The sequence below is a fragment of the Hyposmocoma kahamanoa genome, unplaced genomic scaffold (genome assembly GCF_003589595.1).
Source record: "Hyposmocoma kahamanoa isolate Upper Pololo Valley unplaced genomic scaffold, ASM358959v1 82, whole genome shotgun sequence".
NCBI classification, from domain to species: Eukaryota; Metazoa; Arthropoda; class Insecta; order Lepidoptera; family Cosmopterigidae; genus Hyposmocoma; species Hyposmocoma kahamanoa.
The window spans coordinates 106,833-119,830 of record NW_020654133.1 but is presented as its reverse complement, the minus strand read 5'-3'; the positions used below and the strand labels follow the sequence as shown (position 1 = coordinate 119,830).

Genomic DNA, 12,998 nt, shown 5'->3' with positions numbered 1-12,998 from the left:
TGTTACATGCATGATTTACACTTAATTGAACATATCGCACCCTTAGTAATATAAGGGCACAATCCAAAAAAAGTAGATTTTTGGGAAATCGCGTATTAAGATTCTGGATTCCTACATTACACCTATTTTTTCAAATAACATGCTTATTATTTAAGTTATAAATATGAAATTTGGCAGATTTGTTCTTTGATAAATGTATTATAAATAGCAATAAGAAAAATAAATAATATAAATAAATTCCATAAGTTTAAGTTTTTTATTTAAGTTTGATCCCATTTATTATTTAAGTCCCTATCAATTCCCAAATTTCCCAAAAATCTACTTTTTTTGGATTGTGCCCTTATATTACTAAGGGTGCGATATGACCTGTGGCTCAGTTAGTAAGCGGAATGCTACGGTACAGCATGGGCGTGGATTCAAGTCCCAATGGAGCGAAAAAAATTTTGTACATGGTCATTCTTTGTTTTAATTATCATACTAATTTATACCAAATAAAAATGTACGCACAGACCTACACACGCAGCCGACGACTTTTTACATAATGTAGTCGGACCACGTTACACCGACGAACCGGTCTGGTGGCGATCAGAGAATACTTACCGCATTTATTAGTTAAACAAATATCACAGCGCCCTATGTTCACCCTGCATTTTGAAAACATGATGTTTCAGTAACACACTGTTGAAAAATTCTTCTCCACATGTACAAACATACTTTTTCTTCTCCACCCGCTCCTCCACCACATGCACATGTGTAAGATAATGTTTTTTCATTTCTTCTGAATTTCTACAAATCTCCCGACAGAGAACGCAAATGTTTATATTAGGTGGTAAATTTAATCCCTTAAAAGAACTCATTCTTAATATCCGCCATTGCATGTAGCGTACGCTTGATACAAAACATTGCTCTAATTTCGCCTTGTCCACGTTGCCAACATGTTTAAACCTGTTTTTATACTTTGACACGTGCTCCTTGAAATTCATTGCCGATTTTGTGCTGTATGTACATATGTTACAGTAGAAGTAATTCGGATGTGTTAATATATGACTTTGCATCTCAGCGGTGTTCGTGAATTTGGTTAAGCAGATTGGGCAGCAGGCGACGCTTAAAATATCCTCAAATTGACAATGAGACCAGATCGTGTTGCATCGCACCATTTTCAAACATTTAGGGCATTCAATGCGCTGTTTTTTAGACCGCACGTTACGGTGTCTAATTGCCATATGAACGACTATCATTCGTCTGTTGAAGAAGATTTTGCTGCATTCGTTGCAAATTAATATCTCTCGTTCTATTCGAGTTGCGTCTTCGGAACTTAGCAGGTGCACCGTTTTGATGTGACGGAGAAGGTTTTCTGGTGTTTTCAGGTTCTTTATGCATATCTGTAACACATCGTTTTTTAAAGCAGGTTCCAAAATAAGAAAATCTTTACGAAAACAATTTGGTACAAGCTTTAGAAGTGAGACTGACATTTGACACGTTTTAGATACCTTTGGTACCTCCATTCTCTGTCCGACATCTATTCGAAACAAATACTGACACTCTTTTTCTTCGGTATGACTAGGTACTATGGTGTCTGATCTTTACCTGTCCCATGCGGAACAAGGAAAAAAAATAATTACTGTCAAATAAGCCACAAGAGGTTGAGTACGCTTTAAGTGACGCTTCTGCTAAAATTTGGAATGATCTACCTCCACCTATCCGTAAAATACAATTTAATCATACACTTTTAACTTTTCGTGGATATTGTCGCGAATGGCTACTTGCACAGCAGGCTCTTGCGCTTGGAATGTATTGATATTAATAGGGTTAATTATTATAAGTTTCCATTTTTTTCAAATAAAATATGTTATTAACGATACCTACTTTCAGTCTCGATGTCCTAAAATAAATATTGAATTACAATACTTCAACAAGGTTATGACAGAATAACAGAGACCGTGGGTTCCCCGCAACTGCTGAGTCATAGACCGTTTTGTCTTGTTAATTAACACTGTCTCTGATTTTATTATAAAATGTATTACTGTTTTCAAGACAAATAAATGAGTTTATTATTATAAGTAATCCTCAACCAAATCAAAAAACAATGTCAAGTATGAGGCTTCATTCTCACCAGGCGTCTTTTAATTGTATTGAGTATAACTTATTTCGTTCTTAGGTTTTCGCGATTGTTACACATAGGAAATGAAACTATTTTTCCGGATTTAAAATCCGGAAAAATAGTTTCATTTCCTATGTATAACTTATTTGATAGTAATTTGGGGCTATTCAAGGCTAGAGTGAATAGGCATTTTTTAGGCAAACGCGTCCCATCGTCGGTCACATCAGGTGAGATTGTGGCCAAGCGTGTGTCTATTATATATATAAAAAAAAAAATTGTTTCGGACAGAGAATGAGAGTAAAGGGTGCTATAAGTTGACAAGTGCCTGTTTTTTTATTTATTTTTATAATATCAAGTGACGGGGCAAACAAGTGGTGCACCTGATTGTAAGTTAAGTAAGTAAACAGAGTGGTTACAAAGTGGAACAGGTTGCCTGAGGACGTGGTTAATCCTAGCTCAGTGAACGCTTTCAAAAACCGGCTGGACAGCTGGTTAAAAAAGAAGAATTTGTGTCTTCTAGGTCTTTTAAATTCATCCAGTGTTTTGTGGACTTTAACAAAAAAATTCAGGACTACTTGTGAATTCGTGGACTTCATATGAATTTAATACAGATTTGATATAGACATATCAGCTTCAAGCTGCTCACCTATTAATAATAAATTAAAAAAATCACAAAGATAGAGGGGTACTATTATATATTATGAAAGGCGCAGTCTTTCACCCTGAGACATAAGTTGACAAGTCCCATGTGCCTGTAATTTCACCAGCACCCAGAACACAATAATGCTGACATTACTGCTTGGCGGCAGAAATAGGTAAGGTGGCAGTGCTTCCCTGGACAAACACTTTCACAAGAAAACTTGAAGATATGCTACATTTAATGAAATGTGGCTCTGAGAAGCCAATTTCAATTATGATATTTAGCAAGTTGGGCAATTAAATGTCATGTTGGGTGAACCGTTGGCGAAGAGGGCTACAACTCTATACTCATATGTGAGGTCTTGTCTCTTAGTACGAGGTGACATGATATAGTAGAATAATCCACAGGGATTGACATCACAAGGCCGACATTGAAACCCAAGTGTTACAGGCCTTATTTAAAATAAGATTAAAAAGAAGAAGCTCTACTGTTAATAATGCAATTTCGCCATCGCCTTTACCCTTCAAAACTGAAACTGAAATAGGTAAGGTGGCCATTGACTTACTATGGACGTCGGGTCCGCGCTAAAAGGTGTCCGAACTTATAGGGCGTTAAAATCGTATACAGAGCGTCATTCACGCTTTAGTCTTCGTTTGTTTCTTCTGACAGTGAAGCAAGCAAAATTAGACAGTACTGCGATGACATTACAATTTAAATTCAACGTTTTAGCTTTTTCATATTCCTTTACATGTCACTACGTTTAAATAGGTTGACTTGGGACATTTTTTTCGTAGTTTTTGTATTAGACCCGTCGTCCATTTATTTGTAAGTCAATGAAGGTGGTATATCCCTGGACGAACTCTTTCACAAGAACCTCTACACTTGTTGAAAGTCACAATCCACAACAATGATGGACCGACGGAGGAGGATATCAGCCGTCCACTGACTAAAACGCAGGTAAGTGACAAATAGTCAAACATCCGTTTTAAATAGTTTGCTAGATAGAGCACAAAATTCTCTTTTAAACAGTTAAAATTAGTTAACGTGTTCGGAACTTACCCTAACGACGCAGAGCTGAAATATTAAACAATTTCAATGTCCTAAAACTGGGTTACGGTTTTTTATAAAAATATTTTGTTTTAGTTAGTGGATGGCAGATATTTATTACTTACCATACAAATAGGCTTTACGTTGTTAATCAACATTTTATTCATTACTTTCGCGTGAGTTTCGCGACGATGAAATTCCACATCGGTTTCACTTTGCCAACCTTCTTTGCAAATATTACATTTATAAGTCTTTGGTATTATTGATTGAACATTCTCTTTCATTGGTACTCGTATAATTTCTCGAGTTCGTTTAAACATGTTGTTTTAGATTGATTAGCGACTACTTCTCCGTAAAATAACGAAAACAGTAAATTGCTGTAATGCGTCAACGCCTGACTTTCGTATCCAGTGTTGCCAGACTTTTGCGAATGCGAAACCCATAAAATCCCTTCAAGAAAACCAATTCTGCTTGCTGCCGGACATTGGGGAATATAAACTCTATTATTTCCCCAATTCCCCACATGTAGAAATATTCAAACCCCCAAATGAGTTATTTTACAACTCCATTCCGCACAAAATCCCCAATAAAATTTGTAGCTCCCCAGATATTTTATTAAGTAGCCCAAAATCGCCTTCTATTTCAAACACAGCCAATAGCAAAAGTAGCGATGGCACGAGTTGTATTTGTTTCAACTTGAGTTACTCGAGTTGACTTGACTGCTAACTCGAGTTAACTCGACTCGGTGTTTGACAGAGCAACCGCGAGTCGCGAGTAGAACTCGAACCGACGACGGTTCACCGAGTTGGACACGATCGGCCGGCCGACCGAGACTCGAGCGTGACCGAACGAAGGTCACCGGACCGACCGAGCTCACTCGAGTTCACAAAGTGTAGCTCGAGTTGACTCGTTGTGAGAGTAACTCGAGTTAAATAACTCGACTCGAGCATGCTCTGAAGGTCACCGACCGACGCGTTGTATGTATGAAGTATTCGGCTCGGCGGCGGCGGGCGGGGCGGGTGAACCGAGTTAGCTCGAGTTTATGAAAAAATAACTCGAGTTGACCGTTACACGAGTAACTCGAGTTAACCGAGTTAAATAACCCGACTCGCCCATCGCTAGTCAAAACTAGCTGAAACTGACTGAATATTTGTGATATTTTTGAAATACTTTTCTATAAAAATCGATTCACAAGTTATCGCGTAAAATACATACAAAAAAAGAAAAAGAAAATCCTCCTTTTTTTGAAGTCGGTTAAAAATAATGTCCACCGTCCACTCATACACAAGACCAATAGCACACATTGCTAACGAATATAAGCTAATTTAGCTCTCGTAGTTGCGACATGTTTTCATACTAACTGTTTACATAACTGCCTCCGTAGCCGAACGGATACCATGCCGGACTGCCACGCAGAGGTCCCAGGTTCGATTCCCGGGCCGGGAGAAATAGTTGTATGGCCTACAATTATTTCTCTCGTGAGTTTGGGTATAATTTGTGGTTGTCTATGTGTGTGTCCATGGCACCCGCGACACCTAGTGCGAGGCTATGTTGAGTGTGTGCGTTATTTGTCGACGATCCAACTTTGTCGCATTCAAAACCCCGTACGGGGAAAGATGCGTCGAGGGACAGCTGAGTGTTCTGTGGCGGCAGCACTTCACTACGTCCCGTTAGCTGTGGATTGTGCATCAGCATAATTCGTTGCATGCAGCTGTGAAGGTAAGCTTCGCATCTCGCTAAACACTGACCTCGACAGACATTTTTATTATTTTATATTTGGCTGTTTATTGCATATTTTTAAGTTTTCAGTAGAAATCGTAGTGTTTATTTTTGTTTCATAAACTAAATTTTCAAAGTGTGGTCGTGACCAGTGAGCATATATCATTGGTCGTGACCGAGTTCTGCAACTAATGCTTTTAACGTGAACGGTAGGTTCTTTTTTCTATTCTGTGATTTAAAAACTTCTGCTGGCTATGGTCCAAAATATCGTTTTTCTTGTAATAATTTCAATTTCTGTTCTTTCTGTATGAATTTAAGTAAAAATTCGCGTAAATACTAAGTTTTATGAGTGTTTTTAATCTGATTTAGCCATGAGTCAATTGACTTTTCACTAAAAAAGGTGAGTTTATGAATACAATCTCTTACCATCGTTTGTCATGCTTGATTTTAACGAAATTTTGTTGAATATGCGATAAAATCTAAAGTTGTAACCTATATTCAGACGCATTTGGCATCTTAACGTTACTTACGTCCACTTTACAGCAATTATATTGAAATCATCGGTATTCGTGCCGTTTTAATTCGACCTACATTAAGACGTTAAAATTGCCTATATTCATTATATTTACTCTATTATCTTCCGTAATATATCATGGGCACGCTTATAATATGTAAGATGTACATTGAGCGGTCTTTATCATAAGGTTTTGTCATGCTATTATATGATATTGGAACGATAACATGAATAGGGTATTTGTCAACCATCCCTTCTGAACAACCCAGGTTTCTAAATCTTTCTTGAAGCCTATTCATGTACAGTCAACAGCTTACCAAGCTATACACTTTTGATTGAATATAGCTGCCTGTGCAGTGGAACAAGATCCATGCATGTGTAGCTTGATGTGCTGCCGTCTGTACAAAGTGTGAAGTGTATTATTTTCCAGCTCCCAAAATGGCGGACGACATCGACATCGAGGAGCATGACGTCCTGGACAACCCTCAGCTGCGGAACATCTTCCCGGACCTCAGCCGGATCAAGGAAGAAGTCATCGATCTTGATCAAGAAGGTAATGATGAGAAGATTTGTGTTGCCATGTCAAGTATCATATTTCGGATCATAGAGGCAAAGCTGCGGAGCCTTGAACACCACCATAAAGCTGCCTGGTTATCAGTATTCTACAGGGTATATCATGGAGAGTGTGTGATGGAATTTCACAATTTCATTCCGTCTAGCGACTTTTGCCAAATAATAAGTTTAGCTGTCCATACAAAATTAGCCCTATCTACCAACTCGAGAGATAAGGTATTCCGGAGAAACTACTTGGTCACCGGCAAAACAAGGGTACAGCGGGCGTCCGGGCCAAGTTCTCCGCCAGTGATACGCCTTCACGCGCGTCTTTGGTGGACCCGTACTTGGGTATGGACACGCTGGCGTTTGTGGTGACCTGTAGAGATGGACATTTTTGTCTACCTCGGTGGTGTGTGACGAGCGCGTCTGTCTTGTGCGCAGCTAGCGCGTCTTAGCAGCGGTCTAGATGAAAGCATAAGGCGAGGAGACGCAAGGGGCACGTGAGTTGCACTTTAAGTCGGAAGCTACGTTTCGACATGGTCACAGGACACTGCAACTGGCTTCTTTGGCACTAGCCCGGAGAGCTATGAGCTAAATATCAACCAGAGGATATTTAGTTCATAGCTCCTCCAGTCGCTTAGGTCATTGGGAACTGGAGAGATGCCGAGAAACGCCGCGGCGTTAGGAAGAGAGCATGCCTTCAAAAACACAGCTCCGGTACCAAAGGGGAGATTTGGTAATGGACTTTAGAGTCAACGGCTTAGCGGTGGCCACCAACCAACCTCCGGTGTCTATCTGAAAAATAGGGAGGGTACCGTGCGTGCATCTGTGGCAGATCACCCAATGCACTAGCCTTTTAACCGGTTTGACCGGTTTGCTGCGGTTGAGGAGCGAGCGACAGGCACCGTACCGCACCGTACCCGCAAGTAGTAGGCCGGACGCGTAACCGGTCCGACCTAGCTGCAGTCCATGATGCCATGATTAGGCGGTGCAGGTTGTGTATTAGAGCTGGCAACCGCCATTTTGAACATTTACTGTGAAAAATGTAAAATAATTTGTTCTAAAAAATAAAACTTGATTTTCATTTGTCTTATTCCTTAATTTGAAGTTAGATACCACCACCGCCACGAGTGGTACAAACCATCTTAGACACCGAAATCACAAAAAAATCGGTTTTTTACACTTTATCAAATACCTGTTTGATGAAATTTTGAATAAAAAGTAAAGTATGAATTTTTTTTTGGAATTAGTTCATTATGTGGACAAGTTTTTGCAATGAATTAAGTGCAGATGCGGTGTCATACATTTTAAATTTTTTTAACACACCCATTCAAGTAATTAAAAAGAAATTGATTTCTTTTTTCATACTTCTTGGTATTTTTAAAATAACTTTTGGTGAGAAATTTAATACTTAGCTCATTAAAAAGCAAGTTGATTTAAGATAATAAAAGATAGAACAAGACATGTTTGAGTACAATCACGTCCAAAGGTGTTAAAACGTAAAAATCGTAATGTGCCTAAAATATTTAATTTAAAAAAACCGTTGGGAATATTACCATGGATTATAGTACCATGGGCTCCTTGACATCCCCATCCCAGCTTAACATCGACTTGATAGACACCTTTTGTATATATTAATTGTCCATCCATATTACTTAATCGACAGATAAATTATAAATGAACTGCATTCAAGGAACATAGTGTTCCTTGAACTATGTTCAAGCATATTAAATTAATATTTGGTATTCAAAAATAATATTTGATCCTCTTTTTTTATTATAGATATTTTCTTTTTATGATTGATGACATTTATAACCAGTATATCTTTTGATGTAGATCTCCTAATAAATGTTGGTAGCTTGATTGCGCCCTCCATTCAGTAGGTTAGGTTAGTATATGTACAGCTGAAGCCAATATTTTGTCTTAGAGAAAGAGAATCAATCATTAAAATAGGTGACCGTTTAGATTCTTTTGCCAGCTGCTTTTGCAAATTTGAAATGATCATTTAAATACTTGCTTAAATAAATAGATTATCACTTCATCGGGATGTCCTGTAAAACAATTTAAATTATTGTCTCTTAATTGAGTCTTTGTAACTAACCATTCCTTTTTCTTTTTCCAGAAGACCAAAATGAAGAAACCTTCGAACCATACCCGTCAAACTTCAATATGTCGGAGCATTCTTTCCAAATCTCCGAACCATATCACGACCCTTCAATCTACGTTGAAGACACTCAAGAATACCCTCGCCATCAGAACAAAATCATCTTAGGCAGCAAACCATCTGGTGAGTCAATAAATATTAAGTTCGAACGGGAACATGTCTCAGAACCAAAAAGCTTATCCCCGAATACTACAACAGTAGAATTTCCAACGTTACGAAATCTACTTATCATTGGATCAAAATCTGTTAACAACACAGAAGATCACAATTCTGATTCAGATGAAGATATCAAACCTTCAACAGTGTTGTTAGAGGATTGGGGACCGAGACTGGAAGCTAGCAAATGTTTTTGTAAGGATTGTGAGATCCTTTTTCCTACAAGAAATGCTCTGGACGCTCATAAAATGGCTGCTCATTCATTCTTAGTAGCTTTAGATACCAATAAAGCAATCAAAAGCACTGCTAAAAACTTCAGAGGCGCTATACATAGTTCTGCTTCTGAAGATCATGTGTCAGGAACTTCGAAGTTTTGCAATCATTGCAACAAGACTTTTGTCGATGACACTGCATTAATAAGTCATCTGTACCAAATTTTGACATCTGGAAAGTCAAATATTAAAAAGACTCCGACCAACAAGGACCCAGAGGAATTGGAAACCAAAGTCGTCGAGAGTCCAGAAGCGAATACTAAACTGTATCTGCGATGTAATATTTGTGGTGTTTACTTCAGAAATCAGATTTCTTACGAAAAACATGTCATTAACGGACATGGCGTGACGTCGCCTAGTCTGAATCGTGGTCCTTATAATGGAAATTGTTGGTTTTGTCCAGTCCATCTTTTAAACAAAGAAAATTACAATAAACATGTTTTGAGGTCTCATCCAAAATACTATCACAATAAGAAATTTTCAAATTTTGGCCAAAAATCATTTTTGGTTGCACCTGAAACCTCACGCATCAAAGACAATCTACATCCGAAACCAGTATCTCAGGTGTCGTCCATGGTCAAATATCAGTGTTCGAAATGCTCCGAAATCTTTCCTCACTACGCTGCCGCTCGACATCACAGAAACGCAGAACATCCAGAATTGAAAAATGTGTTTATAATCAACAAAATATACACAAAAAAGATTGCACCGTCGTTCACGATTAAGAAAACTAAACCTGTCAATAACCCTCAACAAATTGATTTCCCGATTCCCATTAAAATTTTATATCAGTGCGAAAAATGCGAAATCCATTTCACAAACTGTACGGCAGGGATACAACATTTTAGAAACTGCAAGAAAATTAAAGGTGATTGGACGTGCCATCAATGCCAACGCGTCTTTATGCTGACTGACAAAGATGTACATACAAAACAGCATATAATATCTAGGAATAGATTCTATGTACATGGTTGCAACGAAGATATGTACCATAGGGTTATGAACATGTGTCCAAAATGTAAACTGTACTTTCACGAAAAAGAATTCGGTCTTCATTATAGAAATGGGTGCCTGAAGCCTACTTCAGTTGACTGCTTTCGTTGCAACATTTCTATAGAGTCTTCTTGTATAAAAACGCACAATACCTTTCACGAAAAGTATGATTTTGGCATATATAACTTGATCATCGTGGAATTTGCACCTAAAGCTGTTGATGTATCCCTAAAAAGGAAGCTAGAATGTAAAGAAGAGGTTGCTGCTAAAAAACCAAGACTAAAAAATGATGATAGACTAACTCTATACTATTGCAGCTATTGCAAATGTTCTATGCTTTCTAAGAGATACTTCGATTTACATTCCAAAGGTGACTGTGTATACATAACGTCGGGACGAAAACATATATGTAAGATATGCGGTATTATGGTGTCAAGCAAAAGACATGCTGAATTTCACGAAAGGAATAAAGGCTGGAAGTTATCTAACTTCAAATTTGTCGATTTGCAAAACAGGAAGGTCATCAACCCCCCTATACCTGATTATCCGACTTGCGAGAAATGTGGGGTAAGAGTTATACAGAGTAGCGCACTGGAGAATCATGAATGCGGTGCAAATTATAAAAGTTGTTGGTACTGTAAGAAGAAATTTACAGATTTGGCTTACTTGCTACATGCACGTCTGCATTCCAGGAAAATCACAAAATCTGACATCTCAGAAGTGGAGTCTAAAGAAATTGTACCCAAAGCTTCGACCTCTTATGCTCAGAATCAATTGCCGGAGTTGCTGAAAAAGTACGAGATGCTTACAGAAACCTGGAACATACTCTACCTGTGCTGTACTTGTGACATCATACACGACTCCTACGACTTCGCAGTGGAACATTGTCAGAACCATTTCAACAAAATGGAGAGCTATGACGTCACTATACAACATTGCCAAACATGCGAATTGAAATTTGATAGCAAATGCTTTGATAAACATAAATCGTTGCATTTACAAAACAAGGATGTTCGAAAGGAATCTTTTCATATACTGTATTACAGCTATGAAGATCTGTTACAGCCAAAATGGTTGGATATTTTCCAATCGTTACCTGATGAACAATCTCAACATATACTACAGCAAAGCATATACAAAAACAGTCGCAATTTTAAAATGACTATCATTGCAGATGGCACTCCAGAGTATACACTATACGTTTGCGGTAATTGCGATCTTTATTCAACATCTTTCGATTTTATGAGTCATGTAGATTGCTCCAACGAACATAGGAAATACCACTGTCGGGTTTGCAATTTACCTTTTACATCACACGTTGTTAGAGATGCTCATGAAGCTGAACACGAAAACACAGACAACTTTCGTATCGTCCTCTTCAATTCACCTGAAGATTCTAGCTTCAATAAGGCTCTAACCGACGACAAAACTCAAAACAAAAACTTTTTCAAGGCACCAAAAGAAAGCATGGTCCACTATTACAGATGCACAAATTGCAAATGCTGTATAAAAAAGAAGGACTGTATAAAAACACACGAATGCTGTAGTGTTTCAAACAGAAAATTTTGTGGACGTTGTGGATTAACATTTTGGAGGGCGGCCATAGCACAACATGTAGTTTTACACAGAACAAACCCGTATTGTACAAGGCGGTATATACAACTTACTGATTTCAATCCACGTTCTAGCTTGAAAACCAGTAATGTCGATGACAAAACTGCTAAGATATACAAGTGTGCGTGTGGCTTACACTTCACGTCTTCCAGAACAATTGAAAAACATTTACGAATCTGTGGCAACGACTTCGATATTGCCAAAGAAAACTGTAGCAAATGCAATTTGCTGTTCGACACTCATGAATTGTTTAACCATCTTTGCAAACATCACAGTTCCGACAAATATATTAAGTTTGACGTGGAAGATATCACTTCTAAGAAAAGTACAGTCAATAAAGATCCAGTTGAAATTTTGGAACGTAATAGTGGTACCAAAGCGGCTAGCAGAGATCATACCAAAGTGTTGTATAAATGCAAGAAGTGTGATATTTACTGCTTATCAGTGAATGCTTTAAAATACCACAACTTGTATAACAAACACCAATCTAGAGATTTTGCTAAATGTAAGCTGTGTGGTCTTCGATTTAGTCCAATATCAGTAAAGAAACACATGAGGTTACACCATGTGAAATATAAATATAAATTAAAGGATTTCCAAGTTATTACTATTGATTACAAACGTGGAGCTAATGGTACATTGCACATAAGCAACAAGTGGTATCATGACCATGTTAAAGCTAGTAAAGATATGCAGACGGGAACAGCGTACACAATGTCAAAGAAATTCTTATCTACATTGGACCTGAAGTACTATAGCAAGAAAATATACAAATGCAGTAAATGTCCCCTACATTTTTTAAGTTCTCAAACTTTGTATTCACATAAACATAACGAAGATGGCAGATTCTGCAATTCAAATAATCAGGGTGTGAAATGTGATATCTGCGGTTTCAATTTCTCTGTGTATACTTTACCGCGGCATAAGTACATACATCACGATAAAATGAAGTTGCAAAATGTCATCCAGATGCCTGATCCTTTTGATGGGCACACACGTAAACCGCACAGCATAAAACGCAGGGTGATTTCGGAAAAAACTACACCTATTAAAGAGATAACAAATAGTGAAATCATACGCAGAGCTAAAGCAATAAAAGGGCTGGATGTGAATGATTACGACAACAACTTATATCAATGTCAAATTTGCAAAACTCACTTTTTAAGTGTTTACAGCCTTAGAGGGCATTTTGTGAAAAAGAGACATAATAATACAAATAAAAT

The 12,998-nt window shown here is 37.9% G+C and overlaps 1 protein-coding gene across 1 annotated transcript; it reads right to left on the bottom strand.

The window, feature by feature from the left end:
• Positions 1-371: 371 nt before the first annotated feature.
• Positions 372-4,034, bottom strand: LOC113234266 (PR domain zinc finger protein 15-like). The gene is made up of 2 exons (XM_026469564.1): positions 3,914-4,034; positions 372-1,382 (listed from the first exon to the last, which is right to left on the bottom strand). The coding sequence occupies exons 1-2, from the start codon at positions 3,953-3,955 to the stop codon at positions 624-626; spliced, it is 801 nt and encodes a 266-aa protein (XP_026325349.1). The 5' UTR covers positions 3,956-4,034; the 3' UTR covers positions 372-623.
• Positions 4,035-12,998: the final 8,964 nt, after the last annotated feature.

Excerpts from the sequence above, each read along its gene's own strand:
- LOC113234266 (XM_026469564.1), bottom strand. The coding sequence starts at position 3,955 with ATGAATAAAATGTTGATTAACAACGTAAAGCCTATTTGTATG. Across the intron at positions 1,383-3,913 it reads ACGTAAAGCCTATTTGTATG|ATATGCATAAAGAACCTGAA; the intron begins GTAAGTAATAAA and ends GATGTGTTACAG.